Source organism: Diabrotica virgifera, chromosome 7 (assembly GCF_917563875.1).
Source record: "Diabrotica virgifera virgifera chromosome 7, PGI_DIABVI_V3a".
NCBI classification, from domain to species: domain Eukaryota; kingdom Metazoa; phylum Arthropoda; class Insecta; order Coleoptera; family Chrysomelidae; genus Diabrotica; species Diabrotica virgifera.
Window position 1 is genome coordinate 109,227,982 of NC_065449.1, and position 26,728 is coordinate 109,254,709.

General features: G+C 33.4%; 1 protein-coding gene across 5 annotated transcripts in view; it reads right to left on the reverse strand.

Annotated features, from left to right (window-relative positions):
- The window catches only part of LOC126888338 (slowpoke-binding protein), a 461,995-nt gene that overhangs the window by 173,660 nt on the left and 261,607 nt on the right, over nucleotides 1-26,728 (reverse strand). For all 5 annotated transcript variants that reach the window (XM_050656494.1, XM_050656496.1, XM_050656495.1 and 2 more), the window contains one exon: nucleotides 17,881-18,069. In XM_050656494.1, coding sequence (XP_050512451.1) covers nucleotides 17,881-18,069 — 189 coding nt within the window. The remainder of the gene's footprint in view (nucleotides 1-17,880; nucleotides 18,070-26,728) is intronic.

Genomic DNA, 26,728 nt, shown 5'->3' on the forward strand with positions numbered 1-26,728 from the left:
CAGAGTAAAAGTGGCCCAAGCCCAAAAACGAAGTTTTGAGATGAATGCAATCGTTGCATTCGTATTTCCATTATGTTTATGGAATGGCGCTACAAATTACGTAGCGCCATCTAATCAAATTTAGAAATAGGTTGTGTATTCCTCTGTTAATCCGAAGATTTAATATTGCTGCTTTTATTGATATATTAATCTTCTTCTTCTTCTTCTTGTTTACGTGCCATCTCCGCGACGAAGATTGGCAAGCATCATTGCTATTCTTACTTTTGACACTACAGCCCGACAGAGTTCACTTGAGCTGCATCCAAACCATTCTCTGAGATTTCTCAGCCAGGACATTTTTCTCCTACCTATGCTACGCCTTGCTTGAATCTTTCCATGCATAATTAATTCAAGGAGTTCATATCTGTCACCACGTGTTATATGACCCATGTATTGTTCTGTATTCTTGTTAGTACTTCCTCATTGGTTATTCTGTCTGTTCAGGTGATTCTCAGCATTTTTCCACAGGTCCACATTTCAAATGCTTCCAATCTATTGAGACATTGTTTATTAAGGGTCCATATCTCCACACCATATATAAGAACAGAAAATACACAACATTTTAGTACTCGCTTTCTAAGATTTAGGCTGAGGTAAGAAAATATAGAGGCTGAGGTATATTAATCTAAAAATGCTCAATTTGTGGCTTTGTCCACTGTTGATCTGAGGGACTCACATGTGCCGTCACACTAGCGGATTAAACTGTTCCCTATACGAATTTTAATGTTATTAGCGGTTAACGGTTATTTTATACCGAATTACTGTCTTATTTTGCGGAGATGTGTTGCCAAATGAAAGCTAATACACGAGAGAGTTATTTGCAATTTTGCTGCCTAGCGAGTCAGCAGAGAAGAGTTTAAACCCAAAAGAAGGATTCAAGTACTTACATTGATATGCCTTCAGCATATAGTGACACTTATATATATATATATATATATATATATATATATATATATATATATATATATATATATATAGTCCATAAGCACTTCCGTTCCATTTTGCGGGTTAATATTAGAAGCGAGCTTGATGTGCCCTCAGCGCGCGGTAAGTGACAAATCAAAATTAGGTATTTACCCTGAGACGCGCAGTACTAGAAGAGGAAGTTACCTCTCTCGCAAATGTCCAAGCATAATAAATTGCCTGTATCCGGTAGGGATAAAATGGTACTATTGACCAGGATTGGCTTAGGGATTATTTAAAAGGATTGTGATTATGGGTTTCATACAGTAAAAAATATTTATTATTACAGTACATACATACAGTAAAAAAAATATTATTGTTTGCATGTGAAAAATTGAACAACATGTTTCATAAAATGTGGACCTACTAAATATAAAGATCGAAATAATTTGATTATATAGGTAATAAAAATATTTTCCTTTTCTTGCAGTACCGCCTCCTATCGGAGGTTGGCTACCATCACAGCAATTTTAACTTTGCTGGCTGCAGCTCTGAATAAATGTATTAAACTGTACCCGTATTGCCCCCTTAAATTTAGCAACCAGGAAATCCTCCTACGTCCTACATTTCTCTTTCCCGAGATTTTTTCTTTGATTACGAGCCTTAACATGGATTATTTCTCCTCTCTCAGTATATGGCTAGATATTCCAGTTTTTTCGTTTGTATTGTTTTTGTGACTTCGTATCCCTTCCTTCGTATTTCTTTGTATTCGTAAATAAGAGCAAGAATAGAAATAGCTAGAGCAGCATTTACCAAGATGAAAATATTTCTCTGTAGTCGTGACAAAAATCTTGATCTGAGAGTGCGTATGCTGCAGTGTTATATCTTCTCCACTTTATTATATGGAGTTGAGTCATGGACCATGAAGATTGGCTGTATTAAAAACATTGAAGCTTTTGAGATGTGGTGTTACCGTAGAATGATACGTGTATCTTGGGTGGACCACGTCACGAATGCCGAAATTTTACGTCGGATCGGGAAAGGATGTGAAGTTGTACTTACTGTTAAAAGAAGAAAGCTTGAATACTTTGGCCATGTTATGAGAGGTGACAAATACTCGGTGCTGAGACTGATCATCCAGGGTAACATCAAGGGAGAGAAGTATCGGTAGGCGCAGAATATCTTGGTTAAGAAATCTGAGGGAATGGTTCGGCTGCAGTTCCATCGACCTATTTAGGACGGCCGCCAGTAAACTAAGAATAGCTGTGATGATTTCCAACCTCCGATAGGAGACGGACTTTAAGAAGAAGATTCCTGCCTCATCAGCAAAACATCTTGATTTGTTACTCTCCTCATTCTCATGTAGCACTACATCTCGAATATCTCAATGTTCTTCATGTTTTTCTTTTTAAGTGACCAAGCTTCCATGCCGTACAACAGTACGGAGAAAACGTAGCACCTCAACATTCTGCTTCTTCTTCTTCTTCTCCTTCTACTTCTTCTTCTGGTAGCACTACAACGCGGGGTGGGACTTGGCCGACTGCACAACTCGCTTCCATCTCGAACGGTCGTCCATGATTGTTGGGTTAGTGGGTAGCTCCACTGTTCTTAGATCTGACAATAATATATTGTCACTCCATCGCATTCGTGGGCGTCCTAAGGGTCTTCTTCCTGTGGGAGCTTCCTCCCAGATCAGTTTGGTAAGTCGGTCGGAAGGGAGTCTATGGACATGGCCAGCCCATCTTAGAAGCTGATATTTAGTTTCTTGGACTATGTCATTCGTCATATACATCTGCTTGACCTCAGCATTTGTTCTCATTCGGTACTGGTTGCTATTAGGGTCGTGATAGGTCCAAAGATTCTTCTGAGGATTTTTCTCTCAAAACATCTAAGTTTTCTTTTAATTGCTTTGGTCAGAGTCCATGTCTCACACCCTTACATGAGCACCGGTCTAATCACTGTTTTATATATTCTGATCTTTGATGCTCGTGTTAGGCTCTTAGATAATAATAGTATTGTGGAGGCTATACATACATCTGTTTGCTGCCTGAATTCTCCCTTAACATTCTCGGTCTTAAATTCAGATTTATGTCCCGGCAGCATAGGAACTTTTTTATTTGTATAAATGATTGTCTCGCTATTTCTATCGCCCCTTGTTTCTCTTGTCTAGTCATTAGTATTAGTGAACCAAACCCCTAAATATTTGTAAGACGTAACTCTTTTAAGTTGCTTAATAATCATGGTTAGTGTCATACTGGTGTATAGCTTCTTTGTTACATTCCTAAATTTAGTCTTTTTGATGTTCAGTTTCAGACCTGTTTACTTGTTGGTATGAGTGTTTATGTTTCCCTGCAAATACTGTAAATTTGCTAGGTTATCTGTTACTATTAGCGTGTCATCAGCGTATCGTATATTGTTAATTAACTGTTCGTAATGTTCATACCAATATTTTGCTCTAGGAGCGCTTCCTGACATATTGTTTCGCTATATATACAGTGCGCTGGAATAAGTGTTACCCTCCTTATTAACTTATTTATTTTTAGCACATAAGCAAAACGCTCGGACAGGTCGATTTTTAAAATAATAAAAGTATAGGTTTGTTCTAGCAAACATTCAAACTAGTCAAAAACTGTCAGCAATCAGTTGGTCAGTGAGAAAACATAATACAGTCACCAGTGCTATCCCCTCTACTCGCGCTGGTCCACTATTCGCTGATGGTTTCAAACCGTTTGAAACTGATGCTAGAGCAAACCTAATATTATAACATCAATATCTCGAACTTTACGTGATCCCTCTTCAGGTGACAGACACAACTTTGATTTTTTTAAATAGGAAAGTACATCTTGTGACAGCTAATTTAAAAGCGTTTGAAATACTGATTACAAAAATGTATAATATTTTAATCCTTTTTGAGAGAGTATGCGCAAAATTTCGATCGAATTATTTTTAAACGCATTCATTTTTTTTTCGAATGCTGAGAAAACTAATAAGTATTTTTTTTATTTAAACGCAGAATAAAATATAACATTATTACCGAGAGCTGAAAGTCTCTTAGAGTAAACAAAAATTTTCTTTTGAATGATATATTTGAAATTAAAAATCAGACTAAATTTTCTCTTTTTTTACCCCTTTGACTTATTAAAATAATCATTGTAGGAGTTCTTAGGGACTTTGGACCCTCGATAATACTGTAATATTTCATTCTGCGTTTAAGTTTTTCAAAAATACTTGTTAGTTCTCTCAAGATTCGAAAATAAAATGAATACATTTAAAAGTGATTGACGATTTATGTAATTTTAGTAAATTGAATTGTTATTGTTATGTTTTCTTGACTTTCTGTAAGCTTTGTCGATAAAATTGTACAATTTTTCATGACAATGAAGCATATTTCTATTCTGTTCTATAATTCGACCGATATTTGGCGTTTACGGTCTTAAAAAGGATAAAAATATTATACATTTTTGTAATCAGTCTTTCAAAATCTTTTAAATAAGGTGTCACATGATATACTTTCCTATTCAAAAAAAATCAAAGTTATGTCTGTCATCTGAAGAGGGATCAAGTAAAGTTCGAAACATTGATGCTATAATATACTACGATTATTTTAAAAATCGACCTCTTCGAGCGTTTTGCTCATGTGCTTAAAATAAATAAGTTACTAAGGGGGGTAATACTTATTCCAGTGCACTGTATATTGAATAGTAGTGAAGAAAGCACACAACTCTGACGCACACCTCGACAAATCTCAATTTCTTCGGTTAACATATTATCAACCTTGATTTATGCTGTTTGTCCCAGTACATCCTGGATATGACCTTATAATGTCGCGACTGTCGATGTTTTTGCTTCTTAGGATTTCATAAATTTTTTTTGTGTCTGACTTTATCGAAGGCCTTCTCAAAATCAATTATCTCTGCGTTAACACACTCATACCAAACAAAACTTCCCGTGTTCCCAGTCCTTTTCTCAATCCAAACTGTGTGGCACTTATGTCCTCTTCTTCTTCTTCTTTTTCTTCTTCTTTTTCTTCTTCTTCTTCTTCTTCTCCTTCTTCTCGCTGTCCTTATGCCATATAAGAGAGGCGGACTTCTAATTTATTAAATATCCTTTTGTGAATTATTTTTAAAAACACTTTCAATGTGTGGATCAATAACGCTATAATCCTGTGGTCTGAACACTCTTTGGCGTTATTCGTATTCGGGATTGTGACAAAAGTAGAGGAGAGCCGTTTCTTTGGTATGATGCCTGTTCTATAAATTGAAAGTATTTTAGAACTATGTAAAACTATTTTTAATTCCTAGCTGAACAATTTCGGCTTACAAAGCCATATTCAGAGCTATGGTCAAAATCTATAAAATACCTACCTCCTTTTTGAAAAAAAAAATTGTATTGAAAAAATATCTTTTAAAAAATTCTTAGTAAAAATTCAAAGTTAAAAAACTTCATTTCGAAAGCAGATTTTTCAATAAAAATGGGATTCCTCTTTAGCAGTGGTATTTAGTAAATTTTAACCATAGCTCTGAAGATGGCTTGTAAGACAAAAGCTCTCAGCTAGTAATTAAATAATTTTTTTACGAACGTGCAAAAATGTCTACTTTCTCGCACGCGTTTTAGTTTAGAAAATTTTACTTTTCCGCACGCGTTTTACTTTTCCGCACGCGTTTAAATATTTTAATATGACCTTAAAATAATTAAAATATGTACATGCAATAAACTAATATTTAGATAATATTTACTATTTTATTTCAAATGTATCTTATTATTTCATTCATAGGAGATTCTGACCAATAGAAAGCTACAGAAATCTGAATTAAATCGATAATTTTTGATAATTTCCCGTCGTTAAGTATATTACGTCAGATGCCCTTCGTTGCTACGAAAAAATACATTCAGTGACATTAATGACAATAATTGTCATTGTCATTAATTATTAATGTTTTGAAAATTATAAAAGTGATGACTTTCAATCGTCAAATATTTATAAAAACTTTGTGTTTAATTGTACTAATTTGTACTTACATAAATATATTACAATAAAATTTTGGTTTTGAACAGTTTTATTCATGTAATAATCGCAACAAATTGCACTCGAACTCTAAAATTATTGAATTTTTGCCCTCGTGACACTTTGACATAATTTCACTCGCATTTGGCTCGTGAAATTACAACTGTCAAAGTGTCACTCGGGAAAAATTCAATAATTTTAGAGCTCTTGTGCAATTACTACTGATTATTTCATTCATAGTAGATTCTGACCAATATAAAGCTACAGAAATCTGAATTAAATCGATAATTTTTGATAATTGCCCGTCGTTAAGTATATTACGTCAGATGCCCTTCGTTGCTACGAAAAAATACATTCAGTGACATTAATGACAATTAATGTTTTAAAAATTATAAAAGTGATAACTTTCAATCGTCAAATATTTATAAAAACTGTGTGTTTAATGGTACTTACATAAAAAAATTACAATAAAATTTTGGTTTTGAACAGTTTTATTCATGAAATAATCGCAACAAATTGCAGTCGACCTCTGAAATTAATATAGAATTTTTGCTCTCGTGACACTTTGACATAATTTCACTCGCCTTCGGCTCGTGAAATTAAAACTGTGAAAATGTCACTCGGGAAAAATTCAATAATTTCAGAGTTCTTGTGCAATTACTACTGCAAATTCGATGAAATAAAATTATTTTGACATAATATTCGAAAGTCAAATCGGTAGACAAAAACACAGTCGTTTTGAATCCTCGTCATGGAAACCAAGATCGTCGTCATGCTAACTAATTATATTGAAAGTTTGGTTTTGACAACCTTGTCAAATAATTAATTTGTGTATGTATTTTCAGTAGTAATTGCACAAGAGCTCTAAAATTATTGAATTTTTCCCGAGTGACACTTTGACAGTTTTAATTTTACGAGCAAAATGCGAGTGAAATTATGTCAAAGTTTCACGAAGGCAAAAATTCTATATTAATTTTAGAGTTCGAGTGCAATTTGTTGCGATTATTTCATGAATAAAACTATTAAAATCCAAAATTTTATTGTAATTTATTTATGTAAGTACAAATTAGTACAATTAAACGCAAAGTTTTTATAAATATTTGACGATTGAAATTCATCACTTTTATAATTTTTAAAACATTAATTGTCATTAATGTCACTGAATGTATTTTTTCGTAACAACGAAGGGCATCTGACGTAATATACTTAACGACGGGCAATTATCAAAAATTATCGATTTAATTCAGATTTCAGTAGCTTTCTATTGGTCAGAATCTCCTATGAATGAAATAATCATAATAATTAAATTAATTGATTCAGATTTGGTCATTTTTTAAAGATTCGTAGAAAAAATATTATTTCTAACTCTTGCAGAAAGTCTCTTTTCCGCACTCGACTGCTTGTCGAACTCCCGCTTCGCGTCGTTCGGCAAACTGCAGTCGCGTGCAGAAAAGTATGACTTTCTGCACTTGTTAGGAAAATAACTATTACACATTGCAAAAATACTTTTCGTTTCCCATTCATTTATTTGTCAGAAATGTGTACAAAAACATATCAATATTTTTAAAATTAAAAACATTTGGAATGACTTGGATCTCAATCCACTATGAAATGTATTTTCAGCTATTTAGACACACTAACTAATTCTATTCTGTATTACCTACCTACTTACTAAATTTCTCTACTTCTTACTAGGAGATAGAAATTAACCTTTCCTGACTAACATTTGGTCTGTGGGACGGACCACTTAGAGTTTTTACGATTATATCCAAATTTTTCGTTATGTAACTTCGCCGTCATCAGTAGCTGTCTGATTCAGGTGCCTGTTTTTAGTGTTGAAGTTTGAGTCTTTAGGGTCAAGTAATTATGCAATTATCGGCAAATTTTTTCTCAGTGACCGATATTGGACGTGACATACTCGACGAAAAATTTTTTATATATATTAACGAAACAACGTGCGAACAAGTGCTGATAATTTAGTAACCCAATTGCCAGAAGTAAAAGGTGAATCTACTAGGTACAAAAAAAACGGCAGTGGATAAATTGAGCTTGTTTTTCACAAATGAGATGTTATATAATTGTTTTTATTTTCTTTGGTATTTTGATAATGTTAGAGGCTAAATAAATTAAAAATAGGTACCATTCTTGTTTAGTTTCACTCATTCAAGGAGTAAACACAACCCTACGATTGAAAGTGTGTCAATGGAAACAATTTTTTATGTCGGTCTCTGAGACGGATATTAGCTTATAGGTATTTATCTTCACTCTCAGTCGAGGAGATTCGACCTTAACAAAAAGAGCATAGGGAAGCCTAAAATATTACCCGTTCCTGTCATTTCCTCATTTACACACCAATTTAAAATTTTTCTGTTCTTCTAGCTTCTTCTTAAATTGTCTTATCATAATTTTCTCAATAATTTACCTTTTTGCTCCTTCGCTAATATCGCTTAATTCGAATTTGGCAGCCACACATAAACTTCTCTCTTTATTTCTTAACACAATCTAACATCTACAGTCTCTGGATTAATATATTTGCGACTTTTCAAGTTTCAACAGTTGAAACTTAAATTCATAACAGAAGACGGAAAATTACGAATCACACTTTCTATATAGAAGAAGCTAGAAAAAAGACTCAGAAAACAATGATATTATTCCCAATATTATTTGAACTTTATGTGTGATGTATTATACAGTGTGTTCCAACAAAAATATGACCCCCCCCCCAGACAATCAGAAACCAACAGCTTCTTCAAAATTTAAAAAACACGTCAATTTTTAACGCCTTTTCATGCCAAATTCAGGTCTTCAAATGTTAGCCCCTACTGCCCCGCATCGACCACCACCTTTTTTTAAATAGCAAGTGTGGTCGAGTGGCACATCATTTGAAAGGTTATTTTTTTCTCTAAACGACGCTCTATTTTTTTTTAATTTACGTAATAAGTTTGAAGATAATTTTGGACTTAACAAATCCATTATAAATTACTTAAATCCAAAATTATCTTTAAGAGCACACAGTAGCGATCAACAGGTAGCAACAAACGCGGTCAACAAACGCAACAAATTGCGAAAGTTCTGCGAACTTTCAAAAGTATGGCAACAGTGCGTCGGTAATTCGACACTGACGACAGTGACGTTTATACTATTAGTCTGGGATGATTATCAGAGAATAGGCCATTTTTGGGAAAACTTATTTACCAGCAATTTTATTGCTGGAATCGAAGCTTATGATTATATATTTGATAATATAGGTATGCAAAGTCTGCAGATAGTGTGCTACTTTTTTATAAACAAAATGGCGCCCGAAAATCGTGTTTTTTCAATTATTGCTCTATAACTCTGAAGATTTTAACTTAACAAAAACAATCAAATCAAAATTAACCGCAATTAAATTCTGCAGAGAGATATGTTCTCCCGATCTGCTCCGACGAAAATTTTCCTCGGAAAATGCGGGTTTTTCCAACAAAATCTTAAATTTTCAAATAAAGTTTTAGATAAGTAATTATCTACCAATAATTAAATAATTTGGTAACTTAAAAGCCTTCTTGGTTTAGATTATAGTTCCAGAAGCGCGTGAAAATTGAACGAATATTTTAGCAACAATTCAATTGTTAATTAATAATTTACGGTCGCAATAATAACCAAAATAATTATGATACACTGATCAAATTTTGAAACCTTATAAAGATGAGATGCCTGTTTAACATTTTGTCGACAAAATATAATTTTTTATTTTTTTGCATAATCTTTAAATTGTTAAAAAAATAGTTATAAACAAATTAACGTTTCTCAGAAAGTTTTTATTATATTCTAATTTTAATAACTAGTTAAAATGCGTATTTCAAATATCTTGAAAATGAATGCTTTAAAACTTTTTTGCAACCATTTGCAAAAAAGTTATAAAACAGCAAAGTAAACATACGATTACTACGTTGTTTATATTTTTTTAATTCTTTCAAAGCTTAAAAGTGAGTTTAAAGTACAAGCTAATTATTTACAAAAAATATCATTATTAGTTTAATGCTTATATTTTAATTAGAGATTATAAAAATATTTTTTTGTAATTTACACGCGCGAGGCGCGTGTAAATTAGAGTTTTTGTTGGGAAAGCCCGCATTTTCTGAGGAAAATTTTCGTCATAGCAAATCGGGAAAATCATATCTCTATGTAGAATTTAATTGTGGTGAATTTTTTTTGGGTGTTTCTGTTTTAAAATTAAAATCTTCGGAGTTATAGAGCAATAATTGAAAAAAATACGATTTGTCGGCGCCATTTTGCTTATTAAAAAGTAGCACACTATCTGCGGACTTTGCATACCTATATTATTAATATATAGGATCTTTCTAATTCGATTCCAGCAATAAAATTGCTGGTAAATAACTTTTCCATGAATTTTGTTAATTAGCCCAGAGTATATCGAAAATAATAATTTTTATACACATAGGCGCGAAATGTTGCCACGTCATTGACGTTTGATTTCTTGTTATAAAAAAATCGATTTTTAGTAGTTCCAATGTAACACAAATTCTAGGCACGGGATAAAAAAGTTTATTTGAAGAAAGTGTATTTTTTTGTCTTTCTTAATGGCGGTACAGGCTCCTTTTTTCAATATTCTATTTAATTATAGAGTAATTTCCACATATTAACATATTTCTGAAATTGGGCATATTACGAATGTGTGCCAAAAATCTTGACAAAATATTCAAAATTAGAGGCGCAATCTTGGAACGCGTTTGTTGCTACCTGTTGATCGCTACTGCTTACTCTTAAAGTTATTCCGCAAATTAAAAAAAATAGAGGGGTCTGTAGATAAAAAAAATAGCTTTAAAATTATGTGTCACTCGACCACACTTGCTATTTTAAAAAAACTGGCGATTGAGATATGCCCTATTCAAATGCCTTTTTTGCCCATTTCGCCTTTTTTTCTCGTAAATTCTGGTTATTTGTGCCTTTTTTTAAAATTGCATGCTGCTACCTATGATATTATTTATACTACTACTACTAAACCTTTCTATCATTAAATTTCGGGTCATTAAAATATCACAATTTAGCTTTCACATTTGCAATCAACGGAAGTCGCAATTCATCAACAGAAGTCGCATTTTCCAATCCATTCCATTCTTTCGCCCAGACCCAAAATAATATTATATTTTCACATTTTCTTTTATTTTATTTATTTACGACCTATTTATTAGTTGAGGAGTTTTTGGTATTATTTAATTTCTTTGCTTCTGAAAAGGTTACTATTTGGCTGAGTTATAATTTTATTTCATTAGATTTCACTAACAACGATAAATAATGGTGCAGTAGGTGTTACGAATTTTGTTCCACTTAATTATACAAAAAAGATTAGTAAAGGCATTGGCAGATTTCCAAAAGCGCATTAAAGTCTACGGTGCAGTGGCGGCTTTTCTTTATGTGCTGCTGAGCTGCAGAACTACCAAACAACCATAGCAAATCTTAATTATTAAAGAATAATTAATATAGTTTTATTTCAAATCTGCCATATTATCATATTAAACATCAACTGTTAATAATAATTCACCAACAACGATGATTAATATTATTTTTTTTACGTATTTACTCCTCTAGTGAAACCGTATAATTTTTTTACGTATTTGGTGCTCCAGTGAAGCAATCTTTTTACGTATTTGCTGCTCCAGTGAAGCCGCGTCGATAACAACCGAAACACTGGCAGCGGTAAAATGCATTTATTAGGCAAACGGCGATCTTAGCCGATGCGCTTCGGCAATCGGCTGATTAACGGCCTCGGAAATGTGTTTGCGAGCTGCAATTCACGACAGTTATTCGTGACCGTTGCATCTGTGCCGTGTTTAGAAATTCTTAGGTTACAATTTTGTTTAATTTGTTTTGTTCGAGCGTGTTTAAAACAATGGAGTTTCAATTTAAATTAGGTGTAAATAAATTTCAAAAACTTCACTATCAACAACAGTTGATTATAAAAGAACGTGGCCGTCCTATGCCTGATCTTAATATTGAAGTGTCCGGTAAAAGCCGTGGAAAAACATATACGCGTAAATTTAATAAAGACATGTATCTACGAAATCAGTGGATTTGTGGATGTTCCGAAAAAAATGCTTTTTTCTGTTTTCCGTGTGCATTATTCGGCGCAGATAAAGAGGAAAAATTGTGGCGCGAGACAGGAGTGCGGGATCTAGTGCATTTAAGTGAAAAAATAAAGAAGCATGAAAACACGCAAACTCATATGAACAATGAAATGCGATTTGCATTATTTGTGAAACTTAATATACAGGCCCAACTTGACTCTGCTTATTGGATAAATATACAAAAACACAATGAAGAGGTGACGAAAAACAGGTATGTTTTGTCAAAAATAATTGACTGTATAAAATTCTGTGGGGCTTTTGAGCTCGCCTTACGAGGACACGATGAATCTGAAACATCAGATAACCCTGGAATTTTTCGTGGTTTAGTGAATTTTTCTGCTGAACTTGATAAAACACTTAGTGAACACCTTACAAATGCGACAATTTTCAAAGGTACCTCAAAAACAATACAAAATGATATTTTGGATTGCATGCTAGAAGTATACGCTGAGGAGATTTTAAACGAAATCAATGAAGCCCCATTTTTAGCAGTGATAGCTGATGAGACAACGGATGTTTCTATGAAATTTCAAATGGTCATTGTTTTTCGTTATGTAAAAAACGGTGCTCCAGTTGAAAGGTTTTGGACTTTTTTGCTTCCAGAAAAACATGATGCTGAAACCTTAGCTAACACAATTTTGAATGTTTTAGACCCAATATTAAAGAATAACAAAAATAAGCTCATTGCACAAAGTTATGACGGAGCAGCTGTTATGAGTGGGATACATGGCGGAGTGCAAACAATAATTAAGAGAAAATATGAAACTGCTCATTTTGTGCACTGTTACGCCCATCAATTGAATCTAATAATGTCAAGAGCATGTTCTATTAATTCCCAAGTACGCGTATTTTTTGGAGATTTACATGATATACCTGGATTTTTTAGTCATTCACCTCAAAGAATAGCTGTCTTAAATCAAATAGTTGGAAAAAATATTCCTCGTTCAATCCCTACACGCTGGAATTTCAATATTCGTACAGTAAATGTCGTTTACGAATATAGAGACTTTATTATTGAGTGTATGGAGCAACTAGAAGAAGAGTCAAATGCTATTACTTCCAAGGAAGCAAGAGGACTTAGACGTATTCTGGAAGATCAAAATTTTACTTTCTGGCTGACTGTTTTTCATTATATTATGCCACATGTTGACGTTTTGTACAATAATCTTCAAAAAAAGAACATGGACCCAACCGAAGCACAGAAAGCTATACATGTTTTTGAGCAAAGTATTAACAATGTCCGAAATAAAATAGACCCTATCATACATCAAGCTTCAAATTTAAATGCGGCGCCTAGTGTCCAAAAAAGGAAACGCCCAAATAACAGCCAACAGGATCACCGTATTGCCTGTCTAGAAGTTTGTGATGTTATTATAAACAATGCAAAAGAACGGTTTGCATATACAAATCATCTAGTTGCCGCAACACTTTTATCTTCAGAACATTTCGAAAAATATAATAATAAGTTTCCTGAAAATGAATTGGATTTAACTTGTACAGCTTATAACTTCTTTGATAAAAACCGTTTGCGAACAGAACTGTCAGTTTTGTATTCCAATATCGAGTGTAGAACATTAAAAGGTGCAGTGCCTTTACTAAAATTTATAATTTCTAATAATTTAGAGGACACATTAACAGAAACCAAAAAGTTGATACAAATTCTGGTGACTACGCCAATGACCACAGCAGAAGCTGAACGTAGTTTTTCAACTTTAAAACGGATCAAAACATTTTTAAGAAATTCAATGCGCGAAGACAGATTAACAGCCCTTTCCACACTCTCGATAGAAAAAAAGTTCATCGCTTCAATACCGAACTTTAACGATAAAGTAATCGAAAAGTTTGCGACAAAAAAGGACCGGCGTATTAATTTCCAATTTAGAAAAATGCAATAAATGTAAGTTAATCAGATTTTTATAGCATGTCGTTATTAGTTACTATTAATTAGTATTAAAGCTAATTTTATTGTTTTTGTTTTCGTATGTTATTCTATTTCTATTATTTTATATTGGCCGTGGTTCATGCAGCACACCCTATAGCAGATGTCACGAGCCGCCACTGCTACGGTGTATAAAATATGACTAAGACTGCAAACAATTAAAATTTTGTGAGATATACAATAATTTTTCTAGGTCAACATTTTTCTAAGTGCGACTTGGCAACAAAAATTAAAATTACGTTTGAACAAAACTAGAAGTTACTTCCAAACTTTTCAAATTTGTATAATTACGCCAGAACAAATTTTTATTTTAAGTATTATGTATATATGGAATCCAGCCATAATTATCGGTGTATTGAAAATTATAAACCTTGGGCCCACACTTAAAAAGTTCCTCCTCCCTCATGAGACTTCATTTATTCATTTATTCATGTTTAGTCGGAAAACTTTTTTAAAACGGAACAGTCTCGGGAGGGGGGTGTTTCCTAAATATAGAGGTTTCTAGAGTTTGGTGCGTCCGCCAACTGGAGTACACTTAAAAATCTGTCAAGTAATATTACCAGTAAGTTATAAGTATTGTTATTAAACAATCCTGCAAAAAAATCATCATTTATGACTCCATAACTTTGCCCTGTTTGGAGGGGGGCACGCATCATGGAGAGTCATACAATTTGTACACCGTTACAGCTGATATTTGTTGGATTTTTTTCCTCTTTATAAGCAAATCTGCTTGTTCATTGGAGGATTGATACTTCTATGGAAGGTTTTCACTCTATCTTTTACGCGGTCGGCCGATACTTCTTCTATCGATTGGTGATTTATCTCTTGCTACGTTGACCACACGTGTCTCACCCATTCTGATTATGTGTTTTTTCATTCTTTTTTTCTATTTAGTGTCCATTCTTTAATACACTTCTTCTTTAAGTTCCATCTTCTATCGAAGCTTCGAAATCATCATGGCTATGCAGACCCTCTTGACTGCCACTCTAAATATCTCTGCACTACTGCATTAATACACTCCACGTTACATTTTATTTTAATATCTTCACTCCTCTTTCTCAGCGTATTTCCTGTAAGTCTTCTCAGTACTCTCGTCTCTGCCGTTTCCAGTAGTCTTTGTGTTGTGGCTGTATCGGGTCTTGTTACAAGTATATCTTGTATATAGGTCCTCGTACTAGTCCAATTTTAAGAAGTCTTTCTGTGGGATGTTGTGAAGCAGAGAGGCATCATCTGGGATATTCAAACTATGACTTTTATGTTTAAGATGTTGAGAAAAGGTATAGGTGTTCTCTCTTTTGTTGTGTTCAAGAGAGCGAGAAGCAAGTGATCTACAAGTCCTTCCTATGTAAGTAGCATCACAGTCAGAACATTGTACATAGTCTATAAATACCACTACGATTCATGTAGTTGATACTATCTTTGGAATTGCATAGAGATTATTCTAAGTTGTTGGATACTTTAAAAGAAATTTGGTTGTTATCTGCTGATCTTTTGATAATACTTGTAATATCCCCAGATAGCCTATCTTGGTAGAAAGGTAGAGAAGCATAAGCAGGTTTGGTTGTCAAATCCCTAGGAAACGCAGCATGTCTTAAGACCTTAAGATGTCTTTTATGAATGAGGTTATCTATGATGTGTAGATCGTAACCGTTATTGAAGGTTATTTGAAAGCATATTTAATTCTTTATTGTAATTGGATTGTGATAAGGGAATGGTTTCAAGACGGTGTATGTAACTGTGAACGGCGGCAAATTTGTGTGACATGGGGTGGTTAAAAAATAGTGGTATGACATGGTCAGTCTGTGTCGGTTTCCTAAGATACTGAAATCGTAGTGGTCATTTAATCTGGTAATAGTGAGGTACCCATCCATTCCAATATTTTACACATCCATGCTTAAGTTCGCATTTTTCATCGATGTTTCCCTGTCAGATTACTTTTAAAGGGTTCTTACCCATATATTTTTGTAATATTGTATTTTGGTGGTTAGCATGTTAGATCACGTTAGTATAACTTACAACTTTTCTTAACCGTAATCAAAATTTTAAAATGTTTGCATTATTTTATTAGGTTATATTCATTTTAGGTAAGCACTGATGATGATTGGTCAACCAATCGAAAACTAGTTCTGTGATGTAGCCCTTTTTAGGGATTTTAAATATATACCTTTTATAAAAAACGATCAAAGTTGGAACGCCACAATACAATATCGGAGACCTTATAAACACATATGACCAAGAGGACGACTACACATGAGAAAATAGCCGAAACAAATTGGAGGTATGTTGCCTGGAATATAGAGGTCGATAGAAGGGGTTGGAAGAGGTCTATGTGCAAAAATGAATGATAAAAGGTTAAGAAGAAGCCTAACAGAAATTTGTAAGACGCCACAACCAAATTGAAGACTGAAGCGACATACTTCCAGTGACACCCCATCATCATTTTAAATTCATTTAATCATATATATTTATTTTATTTTACTTATTAAGTTATTGTGTTTTGTGTACATCTCAAGATCAGTAATAATTTTTGAAAAAAATTATTAAACAAGCAGAAATTGTCATAGAGTGGATCCCAAACCCTTTTTCAGTGCGTCATAGTTTGCCTAATTCGCTCTAACGTAAGCTCAAAGTAACAGAAAAAAACGTACGTCCGTGATTATTATACATAAAACTTCGAAAATTATGTATTCGTTAAAGGGTATTTCCATATTAAAGCGACTTATACTTAGAGATCTATAATTGGTTGACAATAATTTAAGTACCCTAAACAGATAACCAATCCATGATGCGAATAAAAATAATTTGAAACAAAAGTATGTAATATATCGTGATATTTAGTACCTATAAAATGTTTACGGGTAAAATGACAATTTTGTAATTCTAGGTTAGACATTTGTCAATAACGTAAATATAAATATTTTATCTCATTGGTATATTCGGACATTGCATAGTGAAATTGTATTCTATATTTATTTATTTTTTCCTTGAAATATTTTAAATAATATTATTCTGGGAAAATATTTTTATAAATATTGATATTTATATAAACATAAATATAAATATTCTGACAAGTGTCAGATTTAACTAAAATGTCATGCAGCGATTCTTGACCTTCTTAAAATCATATGACGTCAAAATAAATGACGCACTGAAAAAAGGGTTTGGGATCAACTGTAGAACACTTTCCTCTAAGGAACCTGTATGATACAGTGCGTAAATCGTTCAGCTGTACATAGGGAACATACATTGTATATATTTAGATACATAAATACATACATTATATTATATTAAGCTAATTGTGGCAACTTCGCTCTCTCAATGTCAATAAATATAGTTGATAGCATTAAAGGGTTATTATTAAATTATAGTTAAAAGTCAAAACATGATATTGTAGTAGAACTATTTTTGACGTAATGGGAAAACTGTGTCTGTTTAATTTGGAAATTAATTTTTAAATAAAAGATATTTTAAAAATTAAAGTATAATTATTAATTCATCAGTCATAATCTTTGTTTTTGATTTACTTATGAACTGCTTTGCATTTAAAATCACTAATTCTATTTGATCTAACAGCTCTATTGCAACAGAAACTCGTATTCGAACAGAAGTTTCAACTAACACAGGTTAGCGCAGTTGCCACAATGATGTCAATGTATACCTATTCCCTAAGTCCAGGAGAACGATTTACGTACTGTATAAATTTAAACTATTTACATACTGTAAATTAATTGAATTAAAAAACTTCTCTTTAATAAACTGCAGAATAAAGTTTTGCAATCGAATAAATTTTGCTTATAAATATCTTCACAATACATAGAAAGAAAAAAAAAGAAAAAAATATTGCAGAAATTCCTATAATTCTTACTTACCAATGCTTGTCGGCTCTCGAGCCAATATCGTCAAGCTGGGTTTTCAGTTCATATCGTTCGTTGTTTTCGAGATTATTTCTGCACGTAATAAAAGCTCCATTGCGGATTTGGCGTTCGCCTCGAAATTTTTCGTTTCCTCCATCTGTCTTCAGAGCGCTGTATTCGTGTTTTTGGACGCTTCCTTGTTGTCTGAAAAAAGTAATAAGCTGAAAATATGTCTCTCCAAGCAGTAATACTATCGAAAATCGATTTATGTGAGAGAGGGTGTTTTTTATTACGGGGTTTTCAAATCTCAACTTTTTTTGAGAACCTGTTTTATAAATAAAAATAATACTGCATTTGATATAAAAATATAGTTCATGTTATTTTTGTGTTCTTTTCATGTTTCTGTTCTTAACCCTCCGTTAGTCGCGCGGTCTACAATCGTAGACCATTCTCCTTTAAGGGGTCGCCAATTATTGCCGAAAGCTGCACATACGCCCCCGTCCCGCTTAGTAGCTATCACTAATACTTTCAACTTACTCTTCAGTTTGCTAAACGCCACCGACCTGTATGCATTATCTTTTACCATTATTCAAAGAGCACTGGTGTACAATCGTAGACCGCGCGACTAAGCGCGTTCCAGTTTTTAGTTGTATATGTTATAGTCAAAGCCCGAATTTCAGGCACTCCTAGGTTTGACTAGGCAATCCTCAGGTCTGACTGACGGTCTTAGTCAAAGCCCGAAATAAATTACAGTTTCGGCATTTGACTAGCCAAACCTAGGAGAGACTAAGTAGTTCAGGCAAAGGTCGAAATTTAATTTTATGAAATCGGGGTTTGACTAGTCAAACCCCGATCAGCTATTAAAATGTCGTAATTTGTTAGATTAGGTTTAATAAAACGTCATTTTTTAATTTTAATGTTTATTATTTTTATATTGTCGGAATGAAAAAAAAAATTGTGTATATTCTCACATATCGAGGCATTATGGCATTTAGAGTTGCACAATGCGTTTTACACTTACATAATTTTGAAGAGCATTTCTCATTTCACTTTATAGAGCATTTTATAAAGCCTTTTCCACCAAATTTAGAATATTTTGTACCAACTTCTCTTAGAGACAGCATAACGTCTGGAACATCTTCGAAATTAAGGAAATTCTCTTTGCATTCTCTTATTTGATTTCTTGATTCTTGATTTCTTTCAAAGTGTGTTTATTGTTCCGTATTTCGTACCAACTCTATGTAAACCGTCTGTTGTTTTACCTTGTATGTTACCCAAAATATTTCGAGCATCTCCTTTGGCTCTATTAAAGCTGGGGATAGGTATTGTTCCAGTTTTTTAAATAATTAGAATTTATATACACCATAACAAATGAGAAAACTATTTAACATTAAACATTTAAAAATATTAAATTTTTTACACAGAATAAAAATATTTTGAGGGAATAGATTCCACAGAATTGTATGAGTTTAGTATACACTCCCAACATTTCCAAGAATCCTTCTTTTTTTAATGAAACCAACTCTATTTGAGCTGTTAATATTGTGAGGTAGGAAATTTTGTGTTGTACGTATAATGGTCGAGGGTTACTAGGACCATCTTCTCCCGGTAAAGGTGGTTAACCCTTATCCGAGGGGTGGAATGATTAATAGTCGTATCACTGCTTAAGTTGTTTTATTATACTTGCATGAGTATAAGCTGGTAGCAAGCTACGCGACGTCGTCTCGCGGAGTGGAGATGATACTATTTGAATATGAATATTCTTACGTCTAAGAAAGTATAATGACGATTGTGGAATGTGGAATCCCTTACTATGTTTTGATTGTATAAGTATATTTGAAAGTGCCGAGTCAGCGGCGACCCTGAAAGGTGTTTATAGTAAACACCGACCGTGACTGTATGTATAACTACTCCTCACAATCTAGGTCAATAATATTTATGTAACGAAAGATATTTGTTTATGATAACATTTAAATAATTGAAAGAAATTAACGTAGATAATTAAAGGGTGTTTTAAAAGATATCTAATAAGTACAGATGAATTCTTGTACATACGTTTCCTACTCTGAATCGGTCAAAATGTGTCTGAATTGAGCGAAGGGAGTTTGATTATTATTTACACGTAATTTGGTCAGTGGCGGATCCAAGAAAGGTGTCACGGGGGCATGACCCCCCAGACGAAAATAAATAAATATCAATTTAATAATCTTACAAAAAGAAAAACCGAGAGCCGTCACAGAAAAAAATTTTTAGGCCCATCCAAAAAATAATTGAAAACCCACTTACTTATGCTAGGGGTGGTAAGACTAAGTGACCTTGAATCAGAGACAAGTATTTAAATCACCCTCAAGATCCATGACCCCCCCCCAAATTTCTGAATCCGCCACTGAATTTGGTTTGACCAAGTACATATATGGTCAAACCTCGAACCAAAAACAGTTACATACATGCGTTGTGCACAGATAGAAAAGATTAAAATAAATAAAGGAAAGGTGATTGAAGGTCTTCATGCCCAGGCTAATGCTATGAAACAATTAAGTGAAATAAATTTCCTGCAACTTCGATCGGAAAAACTGTAACAATACATATATCTTTACATATAGCTTTGATAGAGCCAAAGGAGATGCTCGAAATATTTTGGGTATCATACAAGATAAAACCACATTTTTTTCAAGAAATCAAATACGAGAATGCAGAGAAAATTTTTTTAATTTATAGGATGTTCCAGATGTTAAGCTGTCTCTAAGAGAAATTAGTACAAAGATTCTAAATTTGGAAGACCAGGCAAAATGCTACTGCAATAAGAAATAATGCTCTTCAAAATTATGTAAGTGTAAAAGGTCTAACGTATTATGCAACTATAAATGCCATAATACCTCGACATGTGAGAACCAACACTTTTTTTATTTTAATAACAATATAAAAATAATAAACATTAAAATTAAAAAATGACGTTTTACTAAACGAAGGGCCGGTTGTTCGAACGCTAATCAACAATGATCATTATCAAATAATTAATTACTGTCAATGTCAACTTTGTTTGGGTTGCTAAAACATAATTAATTACAATTCTGAGACTATAGTCAATTAATATAACAATAATTATTAACATAATTAATAATAAATCTCATAATTGTAATTAATTATGTTTTCAGCAACCCAAACAAAGTTGACATTGACAGTTTTGGTGACAGTAATTAAATATTTGATAATGATCATTGTTGATTAGCGTTCGAACAACCGGCCCCTAATCTAACAAATTACGACATTTTAATAGCTGATCAGGGTTTGACTAGCCAAACCCCGATTTCATAAAATTAAATTTCGACCTTTGCCTGAACAACTTAGTCTCTCCTAGGTTTGACTAGTCAAAGGCCGAAATTGTAATTTATTTCGGGCTTTGACTAAGACCATCGTTCAGACCTGAGGATTGCCTAGTCAAACCTAGGAGTGCATGAAATTCGGGCTTTGACTATAACATATATATAAAGCTAATAATATAATGTAGCCTGCTGTGTATATAAAACTAATAACATAAATGAAAATGTTACAAGAAGCAACTTCATTGAAAACTTAGCATGGGGACTAATCAAACCGCAAATTGAATATAGATCAACTATACCTTCCCTGCTAAGAGAACTTAGACGACGAGCTCGCGTACTGCTCGGAGTTCAAGAAGTCGTACCCTCTCCCCCTAATATTCCAACAAATTACGTGGGACGATGTTGTATTTGTGCACGAATTTGCAATATGTCAACAAGAACGGCATGCCAAAGATGTGACAAATTTGCATTAAAGGATCATTTTGGGGATATTTGCACTGAATGTTTGACGGACTAAAATTGTGCTACTTTGACCATTTAATAGTTTTGCTCTTTTTTTACTTTTTAGTTTTATTCTTTATTATTCATCCTAATTCACTATTGGTCATTCCATAAGTTCAAAGATAAAACATATTTGTGTTTTTTACTAAATTGAGCTTATTTTTGTGACCATTTTCATTTAGACTAACTAGGTGCATTTTCCGTTGGAACTTTACCAAGCTGCAGACGGGGGATGTGAATTGCATAGTGTAGAATTCCTTCCCTTTGTCTTCACTGCAGCATCCATGAGCTTGCAAATTGTAGAAGCCTTGGAGGTGTCACCAGAAAAGTGTACCAATAAGTTTTCAATTTAAAAATCTTTTAGTAATGTTTTTAATATTTTCAATATTATTCAATTTGCTATTAGGATTGAAAACTACTTCATCTTTCAATTGCCAGATGACGCTAGTCATTTAATACCTTCACTTCGGTTGCAATGGGTGGGAAAAACTCACGGTGCTGGTCATTTAGGATATTATGGAGAACAGTGCCTACGTTCTCTCCGATGAGGCTCCAATAAGAGCCGAAAACCGCGATTCAGAGGACTGGACTGCGCTCCGTATTCTAATTGAAAAGTAAGATTTTTTGCCTTCTCATTGCAACTGAATATAAATGGTATACATTTTTATTTTCATTTACCTGCTAATAAAGACCCAAAAAATCATGCCCTCGTTTTTAATTTTACCACTGTCAAAATGAGAAAAGCCAAGGAAAAAGACATATCTAATATCAAAATACGGACATAAATAAACATTCTATTAATCATTAATTTGTTAATTTTGTCAAAATCCGGTACTATATGATAAAAAACTATTGGTCTACAATCGTAAACCGCGCGACTAAACTCGTCAGCAATAACCGCGCGCCTAGCGTAGGGTTAACGAAAAGTCTTAGATTTAAAATATTTTTTATTATTTTTATTTCACTTATTTTAATTGTTTAATTGCAGTAAACTTTGTATCTGTGATTTTTCGCCTTCCTCGTTTTACAAGAGATGTCGCTGATTTGCGTCTCAAAAGTGGAATTATTGCATTCTGGCTAATTTCCCTTAAATAAGATAGTCTGTTAATATTTGATTCAGAGTTGTGACTATAGTATTTTTACTACAAAAGCGATATTACGTAGGTCAGAATTTTTGACGCAAGAGAACTGTCAAAACATTACAATGTGACTTTTCATTATTGCCATGTTTATTAATAAACATGACAATAATGAAAAGTCACATTCTAATGTTTTGACAGTTCTCTTACGTCAAAAATTTTGACCTACGTAATATCGCTTTTGTAGTAAAAATACTATACATAGCTCCATTGATAACGCCTGAGAGGCAGAAATAGCTATCTGGAGATGGTGATCCGACTCTGGGTCAAATAAAAACATAAACTGTCTTTTCCCTTTTTCATCTTCACTCAGATTTGAGTAGGGTGGAACCCCGATAAATCGGCCCCCAATAACCCGGAAGTCCGGCTAACCCTTCCCGATTTTCATCAGACAAACATTTCAACAATAAAAATGTATGTAATACATTTGAGAGATAATGTTTGTGTATTTGTGTAATTTGAACTGTACGATAGTAAAAATGACTCATGGCACACGGAGGCAAAGCGACGTTCATTGTCTCGGATTTTTGGAAACAACAGGCACCTGTATATCTTTATTTATTTCAAGCTGTCTTTTTTTAATTTCATTGTTTATTTCTCATTAATTTCTAATTTCATTGTTTAAAAAAGACTAAAAGACTATTTCAAAAATTCTTTTTTAAACAATGGTCTTAGTCTCCACTCTTCCTAAATAACATAACATCGTTCCGATTGCGACCGTATTGTGTGTAGTATCGAGTTTTTTACCAAGAAATGATCAATACTCTATACTCTATACAACTATACGTAATTTAGATATGCACTGTGCATATTATATATTTCGTGTTATTTCAAATATAACGGAGTTTATCTGTAAGTATCCCGTATTTTATTAATTTTTACCATATTCTCCGGCTAACCCGGATTTTCGATAACCCGGATCGGCCGCGGTCCCGATTAATCTGAGTTATCGAGGTTGCACTGTACTGGAAACTGTCTTTCGGTCATTTTCCTAGTCGAAAATAAGGTAAATACGTGACCGTGTCCTTTATTTGCTTTCTTCTATATTCGTCGTCTCTTTGCTTATATACTGTAAAAGCCGGACATACGAAATACAACCAGAAAGCAGTTTTTTAACGAAAAGTCTTAGATTTAAAATATTGTTTATTATTTTTATTTCAATTATTTTAATTGTTTAATTAAAGTAAACTTTGTATCTTAGATTTTTCGCCTTCCTCGTTTTACGCCTGAGAGGCAGAAATGTCTATCTGGAGATAGTCCGACTCTGGGTCAAATAAAAACAAAAATTGTAAATATTTTCCCTTTTTCATGTTCTTTTATTTTTTTTTTTGAAACGTTTATTCAGCAATCTGTTAGTTATAAAAAATTCTAACAATAAGCGTCTTTGGGGTTTGAAGTAAAAAAAATTGACGTTAGAGAGGTCAATCCAATGCCTGGACCTCTAGTATGGAACAAACATGACATTCCGATAATATGCTACACACAAACATACATTTTACATTTACAAACAATACATATATCTAAAACATAAACCCAATTACGGTGAGTTATAAAACTTAAGTATAAAAATAAGGTCCAGTGGATTTTTACGTTTTAGTCTGTGAGTTTGTTGACTATTATCAGGCAAGTTTATTGCCAGGGCATTTGGATGGCTTTCTAGGCGTTTTATGTACCGAACACTGCACTGAACTATCACTTCACTGATCGTAGGTACTTCTAGATCACAACAAATATCTTTTTGTTTGACACAAACCATGGGGCGTCTGTTATAGAGCGTAACACTTTGGATTGTAATCTTTCCATTATGGTTATGGTGGATTGTAATATTTCCATTATGGTTATGGTGGACTTTGCTGCTGTACCCCATAGCTGGATTCTATAGGTATAGACCGGTTTGAGTATTGTATTGTATACCAACAGTTTGTTCCGTATAGACACCTTCGATGTGCTGCCCAGTATCCAATAATGTTTACGAAATTTTAAATTTAACTGTTGGCGCTTTTTGCATATAATATGTGTTCTCCATGTCAAAGTTTTGTCCAGGTGCATACCAAGGTATTTAACGCTTTCGGCTTGTGGAATTGCTTTGTTATTTATTTCTATATTGGGCGATATTTTACGACATTTTGTAAATATGGTATGTTGTGATTTTGATTCCTTTATCTTTATTCGCCATTTATTTGTCCACTTTTAAATGTTCCTAATATGCCTTTGAAGAGATTCGGTAGCTGTTGCGGGGTTTTCATCTGTGACTAACATAGCTGTGTCGGCTGCGAATGTTGTAGTCGTTACATTTTCTTTTGTTGGTATGTCGTGTGTAAATATTAGATATAATATAGGACCCAGAACACTACCTTGAGGGACTCCAGATCGTATAGGGTAGATTTTAATATATCTGCTTCATGCTTGACACGGTAGTATCTTTCTTCTAAATATGATTTTAGTATAGTAAACATTGAATCAGGAACGTTCATTTTTATTTTGAAGAGAAACCCTTCGTGCCAGACTTTATCAAAAGCCTTACTGACGTCAAGAAAAAGTGCAGAAGAGTACTTTTTTTCTTCAAAAGTTTTATTTGCTATATCAACGACTCTATGAACTTGTTCTATTTTTGAATGCTTCTCTCTGAAACCAAACTGGTGATCCGGAAAAAAAATGTTATCATTTATTATCTTCATTAGCCTGGTCTCTAATAGCTTCCCAAATAGTTTAGCTAGTACCGATAAGAGACCAATATGATGATAAGAGGCATGTTCGTGAGGTGCTTCACCATGTTTATGGATCCTTATTATATCAGCAATTTTACATTGCGTTGTTACAATTTTAAGCCTTATTGCGGCGTTGAATAGTTATGTTATTATAACTACACCTTTATCTGGTAAGTGTTTTAAAATAGTTCCTGTTATAAGGTCATAGCCAGGAGCTTTTTTGGTTTTTAATCTATATTATTGAATAGTATTTTTTACATATCTCTTTTTGTTACTTGTTTAATTTGCTCACTTAGCTGTTGGATTGTTGCTAGACTTCCATAGATAGCCTCATCTTCTTCAGCATTGACAGAGGGTAGAGGTTGAAAAACTTCTTCAATATATTTTCCAAATGCCTCTGCTTTTTCTTTATCTGTTCTCGACCATGAGCCATCTGGATTTCTGAGTGCTGGTAGTTGTTTACTGGGTTGTTTTAATTTCCTGGGGCCTTCCAAAGTGAATAATCGGTATCTGCAGTTGGTGTTAAATTTTAAAGATAATTTTAGATGTAGGAGTTTTTGTGCTGACTATATTTTTTAGCTGCCTTGCGGCTCTATTTTAGTTCATTTTGTCTTGATGCTGCCTTGTGTTTTGCCATATCTTTCTTAGTCTCCTCTTTTTTTTAATTTAGTTTCTTATATTAATAGGATTGTTTCTTTTATTCTGTGTATCTTTACATTCTGGAGTAGCATTTCAAGCAGCTTCTTGGAGAAGTATAATAAATTCGTATAGGTAGGTACTGCCAATTCAAGTTCATCTTTTGTTTTGAGAGAAATATTAAGGTTTATTTTTTGATGTATTTCTTCCCTGAACTCATTCCAGTCGGTTTTATGATTGTGCAGTTTTGCTGGACGTTCCTTCTCAACAAATCTTGAATTTTGCGTCGCTATTACGGGGGTATGGTCTGAAGCAATTTCATAATTTGGTACAATATTTAGACAGCCTTCTCCAAAACCTTTGCTTACAAAGAAGTCAAGACAGTCCGGAAGTCTACTAGGGTCAGTGGGCCAGTATGTAGGTGTGTAACTAGATAAGTGTTTGAGATGTAGTTCCTACATCACTTGGAAGAGGATTCTACCTCTACCTGGTTGAGAAAGTCGAGAGCCCCAACTCACATGTTTTGCATCATAGTCAGCACCGGCAAGAAATCTAT